This window comes from Cryptotermes secundus, unplaced genomic scaffold (genome assembly GCF_002891405.2).
Source record: "Cryptotermes secundus unplaced genomic scaffold, Csec_1.0 scaffold542, whole genome shotgun sequence".
Classification (NCBI taxonomy): domain Eukaryota; kingdom Metazoa; phylum Arthropoda; class Insecta; order Blattodea; family Kalotermitidae; genus Cryptotermes; species Cryptotermes secundus.
In genome coordinates this window covers 200,823-221,295 of record NW_019724590.1, presented here as the reverse complement: position 1 = coordinate 221,295, position 20,473 = coordinate 200,823, and the positions used below count along the sequence as shown (strand labels likewise).

At 38.1% G+C, this 20,473-nt stretch overlaps 1 protein-coding gene across 2 annotated transcripts in view; it reads right to left on the bottom strand.

The window, feature by feature from the left end:
- Positions 1-20,473, bottom strand: part of LOC111862350 (rootletin) — an 85,473-nt gene that overhangs the window by 34,454 nt on the left and 30,546 nt on the right. For both annotated transcript variants that reach the window (XM_033750631.1, XM_023847659.2), the window contains 8 exons: positions 15,574-15,734; positions 14,163-14,293; positions 13,001-13,168; positions 11,683-11,877; positions 10,453-10,812; positions 8,674-8,866; positions 6,119-6,302; positions 5,327-5,502 (listed from right to left, as the gene is read on the bottom strand). In XM_033750631.1, coding sequence (XP_033606522.1) covers positions 5,327-5,502; positions 6,119-6,302; positions 8,674-8,866; positions 10,453-10,812; positions 11,683-11,877; positions 13,001-13,168; positions 14,163-14,293; positions 15,574-15,734 — 1,568 coding nt within the window. The remainder of the gene's footprint in view (positions 1-5,326; positions 5,503-6,118; positions 6,303-8,673; positions 8,867-10,452; positions 10,813-11,682; positions 11,878-13,000; positions 13,169-14,162; positions 14,294-15,573; positions 15,735-20,473) is intronic.

Genomic DNA, 20,473 nt, shown 5'->3' with positions numbered 1-20,473 from the left:
TCCGAGAATTAACTCCTGTGTTTATCTAACACATTAGGCAGCGAGGCAATTCAGACGAGTACAGTCGTGCATAGCGACATGTCCCATACGATAAATAAGCTACAACAAGAGATACCATTGAATGTGAAGTCACCACAAGGACTTACACTGCTAAAACGCATGGTGCAGAAAATGTATTACACTGCTAGAACGCATGGTGCAGAAAATGTATGAATTTCGGGAAATTTTATTTTGGGAATCAGTGTAAAAATTTTTTACAGATATTAAAATCTGTAAATTAGAATATCTGATTCTATATTCTTTCTACATTAAAGGAGCGTTCATTTCGTTCGTTTATCATAAAAAATGTAGAAATCACACCATTTTTAGAAACATGCTTACAATTTCATTGCTCTAGAAGGGCGGGCATTTAAATAAACTCCGTCCAGCTGCCCCTACCGGAAATTAAATGGCCCGTCCGATAAAGGTTAAGGTTCCTTTTGGGAGCAGTGAATTGATGACTAAATTGAGGAAAATCCTAAGTGGAAGTAATTTATCACTGGGATCACTGAAACTGAATGTTAAGTGATGGAAAACCTTGAATTGACAAGCATTAAATAGAGGTGCCACTGTACACGCTCTCATTCATAAAAGTTTTAACTATGATCTCTGAAGGTTTGTTGGCAGTTCAATGGCCTCTCTTGGAGACAAGATTTGATATTATGGAGACTGAGCTGAGATGTTTCAAACCATCTTTGATGCTGAGTGGCCTCCGTAGTCTAGGGGTAACGTTCCCACCTCATGACTCAAGGTACGCGGGTTCAAATCCAGCGGAGGTCTTGGAATTTTTAAGGGCGGAAAAATTCAGGGAATAAGTCCTCCGGGAGGACTTTAAGCCGTGGATCCCGTGTCGTAGCTTTACGGCATGTCAAAGAACCTCATGCCTCAAGGAGGCCTCTGAGCCAAATTATTAAGGACATTTCCCGCCCAATAATAGTCTCTAACGCCTCTGGTAGATGGGGGAGGCATNAATAATAATAATAATAATAATAATAATCTTTGATGCTGTAAGTATCACTTGACACTGTTGATACTAAATGTGGTAAGATAAGATTCTGATATATGTAAATAATTTATTCTTTTGTGCTGCATGACTGTATTTAACATTCTACTCTCATAGAGAAACCTGTCTATATGTTTGTAAACTATCATCATCCAGTTTAATTCTCAAAACATTTAAGATTAAACTAGAGATGAAACAAGGATGCACCACAGAATAAGCAGTTAGTCGCTGGCTTCCCATCGCGGCGGCCCAGATACGATCCCGGGTCTGGTCAAGTGGGATTTGTGGTGGACAAAGTGGTGCTGTGGAAAGTTTTCTCTGAGTACTTCGGTTTCCCCTGCCTATCTTTATGACACCAACTGTTCCACAATCACCCTCACCTATCATCTGGGGCTGGTACAATAAGCCAGAAGTGGTCGCAATACAAGGGACTTAGTGCCACCCCACTAGCAATAAAAAAAACAGATGAAACAATAATCTTATAGCTTGTTTTGTTGGGCTCTGAAATGTGGTATCTCGCACAATGATGGAAGAATATAAATCACAAGAGCCTGAAAACAACAACAAGGACGACGACAACTATCAGTGGGAAAATTTCAGCCCATGTCTTGACAGTTGTGTCAAAATAACTATTTCTATATTTCCATAAATAATATCTATAATGAACCTTCCACGTGTAGAACAATAGCAAAAATGTGTACTCTGGTAGAGTACATGCATTCTTTAGATCAGTTCTTTACCATCTTGCCTACTTCATTGGCCTTCATGTTCATTTACTACAGATACAAATCTGCTCTTGTAAAGTTAATCAGATTATAAATATATTGTATAGTAGCAGAAAACATTTTTCCTTCTATTTTGTTAAATATTCACCATAATGAAAAATGTCTAAAACAAAATTTAATCAAAATATGTTCAGTAGTTGCAGAAATGGAACATGCGGATGGAGATGGATGGGCACAAGTTCCTTATTATGTGAGGTGCATTGAGAATTTTCATGTCTTCCCTTGACTGTTTCTAACAAAATAAACATATGTAGCTTTCCACACAAAATACTTATACATCACCTCATACATGAGGTGAGGCACGCAGTAGTGTAGTTGGTTGAGGCACTATGCTACAAGCTGGGAGGTCACAGGTTCAAGACCTGATGAGATCATTGGCTATTTTAAATTCACCTAATCCTTCCAGCAACACTATGGCCCTAGGGTCAACTTAGTCTCCAACAGAAATGAGTACCAGGAAAGATTCCTGGGGGGGTAAATGGTGGCAGTATATAAAGTTGACAACCTTACTGCCATCTGTGAGCCAACTGTCTAGATGTGGGAGCCTTGACCTCTCACACCCCTGTGAACCTTCACAGCCTGTTACAGGGACAGCTTTACCTTTTATTTACCATACCTGAAGAAATAAAAGGAGACTTTTAACTCAAATATGTAGCAAGATAACAACAGTTCCAAGCAGAGATAAACTGTCTCTACTTGGACACTCAACATGGCATACCAACATCACACCATCCTCCGAATATACATATATGTCTGCATTTCAGGATATTCATAAGTGCAATCTGCACTGAATATGAAACATGTCACAAGCTTTACAAACAACAATACATCTTTACAATTCCAACACGCCATATCACAATAACAAACAAACATAAATACAAACAACGTGCATCTAAATAAATATATAAAATACATATTATATTTACACTTAATGTCAATATTGATGCCTACTGTGGGACATCTGTCAGTCAGCACTCCCCTTCTTTTCCTTAGTTGTTGATCCCGATAGAAGAGCAAAAATTCATCAACAGTATATGACGGATTATGTATTACAACATCACTTATTTCTTTTATAAACTGTTTTTATCATGTACTAAATCAGTTAGATAATCAGGCAGACTGTTAAATATTTTTATACTCATGCAATGGACCCCTTTCTGCCTCATTGCGAGATGTGATTGTAGGACATGTAACTTTCTTTTGTGTCTTGTTGGTCTCTCATAAATTGAATAATTAAAAGTAACATACTTCAAGTTATTTATCATAAAAGTCATGAAGGATAAAATATATTGAGAGACTAGTGTTAATATATTTAACTTTATAAATGCTGGCCTACATGACTCTCCATGTTTCATTCCCATTATTGTTCTCATAGTCTTCTTTAGAGAAAGATCTTCTTGGCCTCTGATGAATTACCCCAAAAATCTATTCCATATCTCATGAGTGAATGAAAGTATGCATGATATATCATTTTAACTGTTGTAACATTACTATATGTTTTCATAATTCGTATTGCATAACATGCCTTTACCAATCTGGGTAACAATGATTCAACCTGTGTCTTCCAATTCAAGAACTTATCAATTTCAATGCCCAAAAATTTAATATGAGTTTCCTCTTGTAATAATTCATTGTTAAACTTTAAATGTACAGGCATATTGTCACGACTGATTGTTTCAAATTTAACACTTCAGTTTTCCTCAAGTATTTAAACCACTGATTTAAGGAATTTAACATAAGTTTAGACCTTTCTTGAATTTCATTGATATTAATACCCGACACTAATATACTTGTATCATCAGCATACAACAATGACTTGTTGTCAGCATTTAATGCTGACGGCAGGTCATTAATATATAAAAGGAACAACAAAGGACCCAAAATTGAGCCCTGTGGCACTCCATATTTGACAGTTCCCCAGTCTGAACTGCATTTTCCATTCTCATTATTATAAAGTTCAACTCTTATTTTTTTAGCAGATAGGACTTCAACCATATTTTTATTTTACCACCAATGCCGTATGTTGCTAATTTACTCAAAAGAATATCATGACTCACACAGTCAAATGCTTTTGTCAAATCACAAAAAATTCCTAATGAATCACAAAGTCAATAGAAAGTCCGTCGAGTGTAACAATTTTTTAGGTCACTTCTTTATCACTTCTGCCTTACATGTTTCGGTTTAATAAAAACCATCATCAGAGGCACATAGTACAATCATGAAAACACTGTCGTTGTTTAAATGTACACAGTATATATGCTGCGTGGACGCTGCTACAGTATGTCGATGTGTAAAAGCACAACACTTGCTAGGATTATTGAATGCACGTTCAACTCTCACATTCCATCCGAAATTGCCCTCAAGTTAAAACGTCAATGTTAAAATATTTAAAAATTTAAAACATTTGAAGTAAAATGTTAGGCTCCTCCTTGTTAATTCATCCCGAAGATGGGAGATGTCAGCTTGAGGTTGTGTAGGCTTATGGTTAGATGTTTCCTATGCGTTGTGTGTTGTGTACTGCAGTACACAACCGTGAGAACCGGTAAAAGCAGACTTTTTACCGGTTCTCACAGTCTCTTAGCTTGCAGATTTCTTATATTTTTTCTTCTACCCTGAAGATGGAGGCGATACGTTCCTCCGAAACGTCGGTTAACACCACATATACACGGTGCCAAATCCCAGAAGACTGCTTTCTTCATAGTCACCACCATGAAAGCCTCAAATCTTACATAGTTCTCTTTATAGTTTGATTCTAATCTTTCATCCTTTGATTTTTCATCTAAGTCATATAAAGCTGTTTTATGATTACAAGATGTTTGTATACCTTTGGTTATCCATTTGTTGGCGTTTTTTTTTTTTGTACACCAGGAGAAAGCTGTTTTCTACAGTTGTTAAGAAGGTATTATGAAATTTATTAAATTTCATATTAACATTCTCTTGATCATAAACTGCTTCCCAGTTTTCATTTTGTAATGCCCATTGGAAATATGCTATGTTCTCATCATTAATATCCCTAAATGCTCTTACATGGTCCCTTTTTCTTTTCACCTGTAAATTTTCAAGTACTAAGATTTGCCCATCATGGTCTGAAAACCCATTTATTGCGGAATGGGTTTGAAATTTATTGAAGACATTCTTATCTAAGAAGAAATGATCTATGAGTGTGAGAGAAGTGGGACCTATTCTAGTCAGACAGTCAATTATTTGAGCCAGATTATAAGTATCTAATAAGGATTGTAACTGTATTTTTTTATGGTTTTCTTTGAGGTAATTTATGTTTGCATTGCCACAGATTATCAGTTCCAATTTAAGGCTTACTAAATATGCAAGTGTAGCATCCAGCTGCTCAATAATCTTCACTCTGGTACTCAGAACAGAGTCTAATGATGAATATTTGTGAACATAGTTAAGAACCTTAGGTTCCATAAAAGCACAAATTTATTGACCTGATAAATTTCTACTTTTCAAGAAAGATCTGCACCACAGAGTTATAAAATACCTTCTTTGAGTTTATGTGCAGTTTCTTGTAGTTGGTTCTGGTTTGCATCAAGACGATCCTCTGTTAGATGGAGCTGCACTTTCAGCTCTTCACATTCCTGCTGCACCACATCCCGCTCCTTGCGTACCTCCTCAATCTTGCCATCTAGTCGGTTCCTCTCTTCTTCTGCCTTCAATCTACAAATTATATTTAGCAAGAATTACAAACCACTGTCTCATCAAATTGACTTTTGTTAGTACATTTACGTACACACACTAGTCATATTAAGAGGACATTCTACAAATAATTAGGATATCCCGAAATGCATTAATCCTTTGAACAGTAGGCATATATATTTCTAAATTCATATTGATGTATATAATATGCTCTATCAAATGGACCCTTTTAAGATAATATTCCAGCACCTGCATGACAGGACATTCACATTAAGGTGAATGGAGGATTCTGTATTTCAGCATCCCGTTGCAATTGTTCAACTTAACGTTCATTATTTATCATCCATCAATATTGCAACACTCTTCCAATCACCACTCAATTTTAGTTTAACATAATACACCTTGACACTACATGTTTTGAGACCAAACGGCCATATTCAGGTGTCTTGATATGTTACAAATATTTTATTAAATTGTGTTAACACGAACTAAGACAGTGAGATCTACACAATACAAATGAGGAATGCTAAGCGCTACATCAGAACTATCAGTAGACCACATTTCAACACTATTACGAGCAAGAACTGAAAAATTACATTTACTTCATCGGATAATTCATTGTGATATACGAACAAACCTGGTCTCTTCAAGTCTTGTTTTGAAGCGGGTAAGTTCATCCCGAAGCTGACTGATGCTGCCACGGTCCTGTTCTGCTCTTGTTGAAGCATCTCTCCGCAGTCGATCCAGAGCTCCCTGCTCCTCCTCCAGTTCTCTCTGAACACCATCCAACTTCTCCTGCAGTGCTTGCTGGTCATGGTGAGCTATAAGAATACAAACAATACAAACACCATACATGTGTTCAAAAGTCAGACCATTAAAGAGCCATGCATTGATAGTAGTTTAGGTCCCACCTTCACTTCCAGGAATCATGCAACTTACTGTCCTCCATAAAAGAGAACTCAAGGTAAGTGGCAGGTACAAGTGGTTAACCGTAAGTGTTCTACTGTTCATTTAGACACATAGTAAGCTTCAGTGTATCAATGGCAACAGTCAGAGACGCCCATAATCATGCTCATGTTTTCAGCTTGCAAAATACACATGGGCAGACCTTTGTTGTTGCTCAACTTACATGATCACTATATCATCCTATGATTAGTGGCAAAATGGAAATTGTGCCCTGTGAGTATTAATATCTCATTTGTGTCTTCATATCTTTATATTATGCCAAGCAGACAGAGATCAAGATGGTCAGAGGACATGGAGGAATGAAGAACATCAAAGTAGCATATCTTAGGGTTGAAATTTACATTATTCATCCCAGAAATACACAGTAATAAGATTTCACTACACTATTACATACAATAATTACAAACAAGATGGCAGCATTTATGCAATTATCAATTCAATGTCTGTGTAAGCCAAATGGTTACAACATAGATTTACTGAAAGGCTATACAGGATGAACAGAAATCTGCGCCTATGGATTCCATTACATGATTCCTTGATGAAAAATGAGATGAAAATGTCCCTTGATCAAATTTTGACCAGTTCATAATTTTCACTGAAACCACAACCAAAGTTTCAAGCAGATGTTTCTGATGTTTATATTTTATGTCATGCGACAACAGATGAGCTGTTTTTGTGTAAAGTGATTAAGTTTCACTAGAATCTCATATGAAACAGGGGCTATACTGAACCAATATGAACAAAAATTAAATTTCAGAGAACTTTTGTGTTCATCTCAATATCAAATTTTGCTTAAATCTGTTCAGTAGTTCAAGAGTTGAAACATGTTCCAGTTACAGTACATGACTCTAAAGCTTGAGAGCTGTGAGGAATGCAAGAAGTCTGAGCCACTACAGGCACAGCAGCAGCAGCATGAATCAGTAACTACTACCCGAGTCAAAACATTCAGTATATACTCTATAGTGGCTGTGCAAGCTCCATGTCACCTGTCTTCATCAAACACAATATTACTGTATTCAGTGTGAGTTTCACTGCTGAAATGATGCTTTGCACTGTAGAGATACGAGGTGTGTTCAGGAAATAACGGGAATTTTAAAATTTCGCGGGTTTGGAGAGTCCAATTGTCAAAATTTTTTTTTTATTATGTTGGTATACATGCCCCTGAAGTACAATAAAATTTTCAGCTGTATTCATTGCTTACTTTGTCTGTGGCAGCCGCTAAGGTTAGACGTGTTTTTATGAGCTTGGCGATTTTCGTTTGTTAAAAGAAATGGATCAAAGAATTTGTATCAAATTTTGCGTAAAAAATGAAATAAAGTGTTACAAAGTGTGTGAAATGTTAACAAAGGCCTATGGTGAGTCTGTTATGAGTAAAACAAGAGTTTACGAGTGGTATAAGCGTTTCCAAGATGGCCGTGAAGACGTTGCAGATGACGAGCGCCCCGGACGCCCCAGCACATCAACAACCGATGAAAACGTGGAAAAAGTGAAAGCAATGATTATGAATGATCGCCGAATCACAATCAGAGAAGTTTGCGTGAGGCAATCCGAAAAAAACGCCCGGATTTGTGGAAAAACAATTCATGGCTTTTGCACCACGATAATGCACCTGCTCACACTTCGTTGCTTGTTCGTGAATTCTTGGCCAAAAACAATACTGTAACGATGCCCCAGCCTCCATATTCGCCAGACATGGCTCCGTGTGACTTTTTCCTATTTCCAAAAATAAAGAGAACCTTAAAGGGCCGTCGTTTTACAAGCATAGATGACATTAAAAGCGCATCGCTGAAAGAGCTAAAGGCTATCCCAAAAATCGAGTTTGAGAAGTGTTTCGATGATTGGAAGAAGCGCTGGCGTAAGTGCATAATATCGAATGGGGACTATTTTGAAGGCGACAACATTAATGTAGACGAATGAATAAATATTTTTTCCAAAATACGGAAATTCCCGTCATTTTTTGAACACACCTCGTACAACCACAACTGCTTCAGTTCAGTTCAGCTGAGCTCTACACAAATACACTACAGGTCGATATGTTCTGAACCGATGCTATACACAGTAGGTAGGTCTCTTTCTGCCCCTTCCCCCCTTGTCAGTCCATTCCTTCCTCACCCTGCAAGTGTCAAGATTAGCCAGGCATAGTATGCATTCATTTCATGCATTCCATGCAAAGAACACATAAAAGCCTCTCTACATGAAACCAGACACTAACAACTGCCTGCTTACCAAGGAGCAGAGCTTGCTGCTTGTCATTCTCTGCTCTGAGCAGAACTTCTTCATGCTGTTGACAAATTTTCTCAATGTGTTGCTGCAGTACTTCTATCCTCTGTTGGAGCTGCTGAATCTCACCATCCTTCTCTCCTCCCATCTGCTGAACTGTCTGCTGCATCTTTTTCTCTAAGGAGATTCTGATATGCTCCTGTCATAAGACATATCAAATGAATGTAAAGCTGCGCCAACAAACACTTCCCTGCTGGAGAAATTATACTGGGTTGTTTCCAAGTGTATTGTAATTATATCATACCACTAGTGAAGACAACACCACAAGCTGCTGGATGGAACAACGCACAAACAAGGGGCATAATACAGATTGCAGATGTAACAGAACAACGGGCTAATGGACATAAAAACAAGCTGCTGCAACAAAAACACATGGAAAGAAACATATAGTTGTAAACAAACAGATGGCACCCCTTGTGAGGTGGAAGAGAATTTCACCAAAGAGACGAAAATTAAGATTTTAATAGAAAAAATTTAATGAATTTTATTTTATTAAATGCACTACAGCATGTGATTTTACCACATTTTAATGCAGTGTTAGGAGATTTAACATATTAAAACACCTGAAGATGGTCATCTAAGTCTGAAACATGTTGTGTTTAAGTATAAGTGGAAAGAAAAAAGAACAACTTGTTGCGTTATTGATGGACTGTGTTATACATAGACTTTAACATCATATCATCTTTTTATGTCTATTTATTAAGTGCATTGTGTTTACTGTACTTTGACTTCTACATCCTAACACCATGATATCGCTTAAAGCATGGACTCAGGTGGAAGAATGAAATGTTCCTTTCAAGAACTATGGCCAATCTGTAACATATAAGTCTCCTTCATGGATGTGCTGTTTAGAAACTCCCTGCATATTCAAGATCAATAGAATATACCTGGATTACTTCAAAAGTCATGGCAACTAATTTTTTTCGGCAAACACGTTACAGTGAAGAAAGTTCAAAATGTACCTATGAAAGGGCATGATATACCCCTCCGATTGGCTTAGTCAGATCAGGTAGATGTGAAGGGGCGTAGGTATAGTAGGCAAGAAAAATTGCACATTACGAAATGACTGTTTATTTTTCATTCTCTAATCCTTGAAAAATCCAACTGTGATTAAGAAATAAAAAATTCAATGTGAGTTAAATCTGAATTCTTACATTATGACTAGCAACCTTCAAAGTAGTCTCCAAGTGTATCAAGTGTATCTTCCTCCATGCACTGGGTGATCATGGCACGAGAAACATCGGTACGAAGGTGTCCACTACGTTGCAAGTCAGCACTTGCTTCTCTCCGACGTTGGAATGCTTCTATCCACCTTGCAATAGTGCTGTATGGTAGAGCACGATCACCCAGAGCTTCCACAAGCTCTGAGTGACATTCAGTCGCATTTCTGCTGGGAAGCACTGCTATTTTCACGTAACACTGTTCTAGCCAGCTAACATTCATTCTCGACGAAGGTTATGATCATACTTCACACTGGACTCACTTCATTGTCCTTAGACTTCCACATCATCTAGTGGCATCACTAGAAATCAGCGTTGCTGTCTCTCAGCAGCAAGTTTGTAAATTCCGGTTGGAGCTTTTGAAATTTCGGAAAAATTATGTTAACATGACTTTTGAAGTAATCCACATACATAACACTTATCTATCTATAAGGACGTTTCTCGCAAGAGTAGTGCTTCTCCTATGTCTCTGTTTGAGCAGAGAAAGACAAAAAGACCCACTTACCCTTTCCTCTGTCAGTTTCCTCACAGTTTCTTCATTTTGCTTCTTGAGGTTGGCAATAACTTGCTGGAACTCTGCCTCTTGTGTACTAGCTTGCTGAGTTAGTGAATTCTTCATCTCTTGTGCACGTTTCTCAGAGGTTTCCAAGTCACGAGTTAGACGACACACTTCACCTTTCAAAGCCTCCTGTTTCACCAGCAGATCCTGCTGCTCTTTCTCTAGTTGCATGCGTTTGGTATCAGTAGCTTCCAAGTTTGTTTGTGTATCAAAGAGAACTCCTTCCAGAGCATCTTTCTCACTTCTTAATGAAGCAAACTGTTCTTGAAGCCGCTGAAGTTCTTTTTCATTTGCTTCGAGAAGAACCTGCATGAAACATAAAAGATTATGACATAATTAAAATAACATAAATATGACCTCAATTTCACCTGAGGATTTAATCATACACTCCTTTATGTCTATATGTGTAGAGTGGAACCCCCATTTAACATTCTGCAATTTAAGGGTTTTCTTCATTTCCTAGACTACTTTATGTCTATCTATGTAGAGCAGAACACCCATTTAACATTCCTTAATTTAAGAGTTTTCCTCATTTCCTCGACTCCTTTATGTCTGTGTGTCAAGTGGAAACCCCACTTAACATCCAAAAATTTAGGGGTTTTCCTCATTTCATGTTCCATGTAGATGATCTCAAGTCACTAGCACCACTGTTACATTGCATTCATTTAAGATTTTCCCCAGAATCATTGCTCTTCAGAGTAACCTTAAATCGGGGTTCCACTGCAAATGGATTTGTCTCGTTGACATTCTGCCATCTTACTAATGAAATAACTCATACTTAAACCTGAATGATTGAACAGTAACTATATAAACTAAAATATTCTTTAATTCACTAATAATTTATTTATTTAATTATTTAACTTCCATTAGAGCTTGAGATCTGATATTTATGATACTAACACTAAAGAGCAGCAGGAGCAACAACAACAAAACAAAAATTTCTCGGAAGAACTAATCGCCTACTTTCAGTCAGTCAAATAAATTGCTATCAGTTAACCAGTTGCCCCTCACATATTGCAAGCAAACATGGCTCCTCCCATGTAATGTAAAGATTCATTTGATTGTTCACTAAGTCATCTTATCACTTGACACTATATGGTCTGTGATACCGAAAGTGTAAATAAACTTTAAATAAATACATAAATAAATAACAGAAACCATGTGTTCATGTTTCACCTGTTTTTCCTCTTTGTCTTTCATAAGATCTTCCAAATCACGATTGAGGCGAGCATTAGTCTCATTGGCTTGTTCCATTCTTTGCCTTATTCTCATCAATTCTTCATTCAGTGCCTCTTTCTTTCGAGCTAGTGACGACAGCTGGTTACTTAGATCTCCCCTTTCCTTAGACACTTGGCCCAATTCTAGTTCCACCTGTAAAACACATGAAGATTACACCAATATGACACATGTGGTTCTGTACACTGAATAATTCAGAATCAGTGAATGCATATGAACACAAATGAATATAAAGAGAACTAAAAGAAGCTTCCGTCCTTGAAGTGTAACATGTGCCACATGCTTTAAGACATGATAAATCAGTGATGACTAAGTGTGATACAGTTATACTTTCATCATTCTGGATTTTACCTATCATGTGAGAGAGTTTACTTTGTCCCCCAAAAATGAAATTACATTCATGATGAAATTAAGTTGGAAACTGCTTGCTACCCCTGAGTCCAACAACTTTTATCATACCAAATCCCTTCCAAAACCCTAGATTTAGAATATACAGAGGTATAAGTTACTTATTTTCCACTGGTACAAAACCTATTCTCTTGCTCAGGCAGAAAGATACACATTGAAGGAATTTGAGGACAAAGCATATTTGAATGTAAGAGAAATTAAATAATAGTATAATGGAGAAAATTACATAATGAGGAGCTTCATAATATATTGTTCTCCTAATACTTTGGGGCACTGTAACAAGAATGATGAGATGGATGGGATAATCACATGCATAGGGAAACAATAAATGCATTCAAAACTGCATACACATAGCCTGTCATGAATGCTCAACAAAGAGTGGTTCTCCACCTTTAATACTGTGTGTACAGCTAATGATACTGCTCAGTGAAAACTATGTTATATGAGGTTTCGTGCCAAATTTCCATATGCATTGTTGTTTTTACATATTCAGCTCATCTGAAATCCTAATAAATACTGTAAATCATGAAATTTCTTCTGATTTATCTCTTACTATATATATATAATGGCAGAAGCAGCGTCATCAGCAGCGACTTGAAGCATAGAGCAAATGATGCTCGAGATGGTTCAAGTTTGTATAGCAACAGGCGTGACCAGAGTGGTTTGAACGGCTGTTGTACTGCGATGTGGAAAGCAAATGGAAAAACTACCACATTATCACTTTTGCTGGATAGTCTCTTTCCAAAAAACAGAAGATTGCATTAAGTGGAGGAACTGTTTTGGAAGAGACTGCGGACCTGTCGTCTGACAGATTACTGATGAATGAATGAATATTATATATATCACTTACTTTCTCTTTCTCGATCTCCAGGAATTTATTCTTTTCCTGGAGGGAGACTTTGTCTGACTCCAGGTCCAGGCGTGTTTGCTCAGCCTGGAGTAGTTCTTTCCTGAGAGACCCCAAGTCATTCTGCTGGTCTGTACACTGGCTCTGAAGAGATGCCTTCTCCTCTTCCACCTGCACGGATATGGTTTTTAACAATTCTATATCATATGTCTAACTTATTTAATAGCATGAAATAAAAACCTAAAAAAACATTATAAACAAGCCACAGTTGTCCCTGTGTCTGATCACAACACAATGAAGGTGCATTGGGGACTTTCAGACATATTTTAGATTTCAGCATATAGCAGAGGTGGACTGCTTTACCATCCCTATGGAAAGATTCCCCAGTATCCATTAGGCTGCAGGCTGGACAGAACCCAGTCTTTTACAAGTATTAGTAAAACCATAAATTTCATCACAGACTGAGATTTATCATACACTAAGGGTTCCACTTTGCACACACACAATCCAACCATAACAAACAATACTGAGAAAATACAAAATCAGGTTCTTACAAATAAGAATTATGGATGAAAATGATGACAGTTGATGATGAAAGAGGCTACCATTGGCATTTCACCTACCAACAGAATTAGTACAACTGCAGTCAGCATATGCTGTAATCTTTGGGTGCATGGTGTTATCATAATCTCATGCACCACCACAACAAATTTATTGTACACATAGAAATGGTAAAAACCTAACAGAAAGTCTATACAGCAGCATCAGAAATATCTGAGCAAGAATTTGATCTTAGGTCCTTATGGGATGTGATCTGGCTGCTAGCTTTGAAGTCCACATTATTATTCACTCAAACTCCAGCAACAGAATCTCATTTTCAGATCAGCAGAATTTGGAATGAGATAATGTGACATATCTGATTGTTATGGACAGAACGGAAGAGCATCAATGGCTACAACTAACTACTGGAAAACAAAGAAGGCAGGAACAAAACCCGGCAATTACAAGGAATTACAAGGGATGGAAGGAAGAAGACTGGAATGATTGGCATTTATGATGAACATTATGCAAGTGCAAAACTCAAGCAGCCCAAGATACTGCGAAGAGTAGGTAAAGAAGAAAAATGAAAGTGAGGAGGGGGAGATGAACGCTAAAGCCGTCTTACCTTTTTAACTGCATCTTGTAATCTCTTCTTATCTTGCTCCAAGCTACTGCACACTGTTTCCAGCTTGGCTAATGTCTCCTGGCCATCAGACTTCTCCAACAGGATACGCTCCAGTGCTAACTCCAGATCCCCTATTGTCACAATCAATAAAACTTCTTTTCATTTTCATATCAGTTAAATGCCATCACTTAATATTCATGTACCACTATGTGCAAAGCCATCAAATAATTTCCAGGTTATACTTCTTTCTATGTACTAAATGCATTTACCCTCCATTCAATGCTGTCCTCTTTGAAGTATTACCTTGCCTCTTGATGCACAGGGTCCAGTGAATGTGCTAATGTTAGAGAATTTGCAGAAGTCCAAGGTTTTGAACTCAGCAAGTATAGCCTATCATTGTTTCTAAATAATGATCTAATCACAGAGCTCCTTCAGTGCAACCTTGAATCTCAGCACTTGCAAGGAACTGTGGAGCTCTCTGAAGTTGTCCCTGATGGTCCTGACACAACTGACGGGATTCTGTTTTTGTTCATCAATCAGCAGATGAAGAGTGAATTTTGCGGCACTATGTCATGTCAGATCTTGCATCAAAATACATTTCCATGATCCAAATTAAATTCCCACCTCATTTTTCAAGTTGAGGATAGTGATATGATAGTGACACAAATCTTTCCGTAACAAGTTCCTTAATTTTTGCTACATCCTGAACACAGCACTGTTAACTGGTGCCACTCCACCTTTGAACTTGGAAAACTAATCAAATGTTTTAGCTTCACTCATTGCTTCCTCTCCTTGCCTAGTTCAAAGCAGACCTTGATAAACATGTATGGTTCTTCAAAATCTGTCATTTTCTAATAAAATACAAATTGCAGAGGGCCCAAAATATGGCCTCACTATATAAGGTGTTCCTCAGAGTGACATAAGTTCCAACTTTTAAGTGAACAACATATGACTCAGCTGCTTCTACTGCACCTCTGCCTAGCAGAAGAGTTTTGTACTAACTGCAGCAGTGTCACATTATGGCCACTCTGAAAATAACTGATCAAACCACAAATGTTTTATATCAGTGTTCCTAAACTGTATAATACATGTTCCAAAGTGCTCTGCTGATTCTGTTACAGCTGAAAGTTTATGTTATAACTATAAATAGGAAGACTGTTTGTGCTTCAAAGTAATCATTTATCATCTGTATGCACCTAATACTTGAAATGCACTGCTGCTATCAATGAATTATAATTCATGTATTATTATGTACATGTATTATTAATTAGCATAAGTCAGCAATATTTATTTTGACATCATTAACTAATATGCAAAAATCACTCCACTGTCCTTTACATCTCCTTTAAAGACCAAAAGGATAACACAGTCAAAATTTAAAAAAAGGTCTGAAAACATATTATAACCACACCTTTGTTCTTCTCTATTTGGGCTATGTGACCATCTGATTCCATCTTCTGTTGCTCCAGCATGTCATGAGACAGATAAGCTTTGTTCAGGTCCTCTCTTAATGTAAGCAGTTCTTCCCTAAGTCGACTGCATCTGTCTTCCTCAGCCCTCAGATTCAATTCTCTGTAATGTAACATAACACAGTATAGCAAAACAGTCTGTCTATGGCAACAAAGAGTAGGAATTGTAGAACCAGATTCACACTATAATTACCACATTTACATGTTTACAGGTCACAATTCTTAATATAGAGTTTTGCTTAAAAACAGGTGGCATGATTAGTAGCACATCAATTTGTCCTCGTACGCATACTAGTTTGCCAACGCTTCAAAGGAACACATTGTCTCCATCTTCAGGGTTGATGAGTAAGTTGAATAAGCAAAACAAGCAAGCTGAAAGAAGGACACATTGCTTCCTGCCAGCTTGTCTGGTTCACTCTTCAACCTTGAAAATGAAGGCATATGTTCCTCTGAAATGTTGGTGAACTTTTACCAAATTCCATTGTATCACATCAAGGAAAATTGTATTCTTTAAAATCACTGCCACGAGAACCCCACGAATGCTACCATTCTTGAAACACTGAAAATAAGGGACACATGTCCTTTTTATTAGATCTAGCTCAACATAGGTACAGCCCAGTAATCTGTATAATGACACTGTATACTGTCACGTGTATGCGTGACTCTCGACGAGGTTTTGATTGGACATTGGATTTATTGACCACTTTAACACACGACCCATGAATACATTTAATTACAGTGCCATCGTTCATCTCCACACTTTATGAATCACTAGAGAACACACAAAGTCTTTTCCAGCCTGCAGTGCCTTCACTAGTCATTTCTCAGTAACAGCTCCTAACAGTGGAGATTCTTCAGCTTCCGTACTCATGCCATTCCAAGCTGGCTGCCATCTCCCAACTTACCAACAGTGAACTTAATTACAGCACCATCTCTTCACGGCCTCCCATACAGAAATCAACTGAAGTCATTGCTCCAACTGTCCCAGTTATAACTTCTTGGCAGATAACTTTGCTCTTCTATTCTTGCATGTGTACTGGTTTTCACAGGAACATGTTTACTGAGCCATTGCCTAGAAGCGGTTGCTGTTTATTCTTCTTTACATCACAGCCATTGCGTGGCAATGGCTGTACACAATAAATCATAAACAAAGTAGCAAGAAATAAGCTTGGATATGAAATATGAATATAAAAAATAAGTCAAGAGAGTTTATTGTACAACATACAATTTATTTACTGGACAAACCATTTCATAACACTCTTTTCCCACTTAACAAACTTCCAGAAGTTTAGGGTGTTCATTCAAGCAAATACATTGCAATATATGTAGAGTCTGATGAATTGAAAATAATAAAAAAAAAGGATTTATAAAGAGAACTAGAAATATATAAGGCACAAATAACTTGTTCCCCAAGAAACATACTATCATATGATGGGGTGTGACTACAGACAGGGTTTTGGATTGACAAATAGATTCATTGGACTCTTAATTTTCACTTTTTCACCTCATCAATGGCACACTTATGAAAATGCTACCAATATATATAAAAATGGTATTATTTTGCCTTAACATGCAAGTTCAGCAAAACTCAAATGAGTAACAGTTACTCAGTAACCACTTCTGTTAGTGACAGTATGCTGACCCAACTCCCCTCCAGCCCAACAAAACATGCGCTGCCAAGTACCATTCTAATCACTTAACATTCTTTAATAAAACATGGGGTGTGACAATCACATCTTGGCAACTTGCACATGCAGAAATACTGTATTTGGAATGACATTTGTAAAGTTACCTATATTGTAAAGCGGCCTCCGTAGTCTAGAGTTAACGTTCCCACCTCATGACTCGTAGTACGCGGGTTCAAATACCCGGTGGAGGTCGTAGAATTTTTAAGGGCGGAAAAATTCAGGGAACAAGTCCTCCGGGAGGGACTTTAAGCCGTGGGTCCTGTGTTGTAGCTTTATGGCATGTAAAAGAACCTCATATCTCCAAAGGAGGTCACTGAGCCAAATTACGGACGTTTCCCGCCCAACAGCAGTCTCTAATACCTCTGGTAGATGGGGGAAGCATTATAGATACCTCTCAGCTAGTAGAGCCGGTCTCGCTGGCTGGGCGGGACTGATGGTAAGCACCAGTACCGGTAGGATATAGAGACTGGTAGAAATCATAGAGGGAAGCACAATGGACCAATACAGGTCTAAGTGCATGGGGAAACCCACCCTCTCCAATAACTAACTAACTAACTAACTACCTATATTATTATGAAAAAATACAATAATAACCTGAAGCATGTGAGACAATATGACACTATACAAACAAGTAAGGGAATAGATAAAGATAGCCTTATATAAGCAATGATCATTTACATACATTTTTAAATCAAAGTAAAATTTGGATTAAAGAAGCTGAAGTGTTAGTAACATCCATACTTCATTTTTAAGAAGTGACAAATGCTCCAGATTTGACAGTTAATAATTAATATTACAAAAACAATTAAATACTTAAACAGTAAATGGAAAATGGTTAAAGCACCTTAATCTAATCTTTAACATCACTCCTACAACTCAATTTTCAGTATTAACCAAAAGGACACCAAAATACGGTAAGATCATACAAAAGACTATGAAGTCAGAACAGGCTTGGACTTAACCTATAGGAAATTTTACGAGGATAAGAAGGAGAAGAAGAAAAGAAGGCAGAGGCAGTTAAAGAAGAGAAAGAGAAGGCAAACAGGAAATACTAAAACAAATTTTCATGAAAAATGTGAATGGTAAGTGAATTAAAAATTTCTGATACAGTATGAAACTCAGCATATTGTGGTCTTGTTATCCAGATAAACAGAACTAGACGTAAATCAAAACAGATTTGTATGAGACCTGAACTGCATCCAGCGTTACAAACAATCTTCAAGTCTCATGGGCTTTTACCTGAAATAATACCATACGTACAATATCAAATTTTCTTTTTCAGTTTTTCACACTGGGTTGTGGTGTCTATCACACCCATTCAGCTGGAGGGGCTGAAGAAATCCAGGATGATCTCAAACAGAAGAGTCAGTAACTTGGGTGTGATTTGGACCGGGTGCCTCCTTTTTAAAGACCCAGAGGATTATCACTGCCAAGCAAAGCAGGAAGAGTACAAGGGAGAACGAGAAGGGAGAGACGGTAGGTATGCAAATTGTACTCACGAGTTTCACTTCAGTATCTAATCACTGGTCAGACAGGTACCAAGACAGCTTCTATTTTTCACAATATGAGCATCTAATTTGTAGTCACACCTACATATAATTTCTGGTTAAGTGTGTGTAACAGGACCTGAAAGTACATTCTAACATGACGGCTGAAAGCTGAAGCAGCTTAATGAATAGATGGAGCCACTGCTAGGCAATGGTGAGGAAATCATCTTTCTGTGGAAAAGAATAAACTAGCAACAACAGAGGAAATCTTGGAAGCAGTGTTTTCTATGAGGTCTATGCTGAGGTTATATAACAAAGACCAGCTGGACAAGTTGGAGAGTTGTAGGTCAGTCAGAGATCAGAGTCACTGGTTAGCAATAAGTCTTCAGTTGCTGCCACTAATTTGCAATGTCTAGTGAACAAACAGAAGACTTTACATGTGCTGTAGTTGGAAGAGAGTAAATCTGTGTGACTGTTACAGTTATTTGTAGTTACAAGTTATAAGTGTTCAATAAATCCAATTATCACTCCAAACCCCATACATAATCACTAACACATTACAATATATATTGTGACATGTCGACCCCTATCTCCCCAGCGGTACGTGGCCGTAACGTAACGCTCGCGTTACTACGGTAATAGGCGAGTTCCCGCCCTGCCACTCCCCTCCGTGGTGACGTCACCGAGGGATATCGCGGTCGCTAGGCAACGCGAATCAACAGCGGCGACGTTACGATAGTAACAGCGGTGACCTCCGCTAGCATTACATAGCAACACAGCGCCAGGCAAAAAGGGTGCCTATTGCGTGGCCGTTTTCCCGTACTGTCCGATCAAGGCTACATACGGAGCAGCGAAGGCTATTCACAGTCAGTTCTAGTGTGGCTACCGCAGAGTTGAAACATAGCAGCCTGCGTGTGTGCGATAACCAGTGATCACGGTTATACTCAGAGTGTGTATTTCAGGGAGACTTGTATAGCTCCCGCGTTATCAGTACGTGAAGACAAGTGAAGACGGTGTTAAGACATTTTGTTGTAGGGTTTGTAAACTGTGGAAACCCGTAACGTTGTGATAATTAAGTGTAGCCGATAGTTGTAGATTGTTCAATAAACCAGTTAACGATCTCTACGGCGTATTCAGTAACGCAAAACACGTTACATTGGTGTCAGAAGTGGGATTCGAACTTACACACGTGACCAACGAGATTCGTACTCAAAACACGTGATAATTTGGTGTCAGAATTTTTACGAACTTAAACACGCCTGACAAATAATTGGATTATTGTGCATCGAGTGTTTTACTGCTGCAGCGTGGACATGGAGGAATTTATGGAACGTCTGGAGCAATTTGCGGCCAGACTGGAAGCCGATAGAAAGATCGAGAGGGAAGAGAGGAGGAAAGACCATAAGGATTTCATGGCAAGATGGGAGGCTGACAGACAGGCCTGGCGAGAAAAAATGGCCGCAGAAAGAGAAGCTACCCAAGCAAGAACGGGTGCCATCGAAGCAAGGACGGCACAACAAGAAGAGGTCCCTGTAGATGACGTCGCAGTGATACCGGTCAGTGAACCTGCAGATGAATTGATGCCGATTACACAAAAAGAGACGGTGGCCTGCCCAGTGGACGCGAAACCTGCGGCGGCACAAAGAGAAGAGGTCCCGATAGTGATA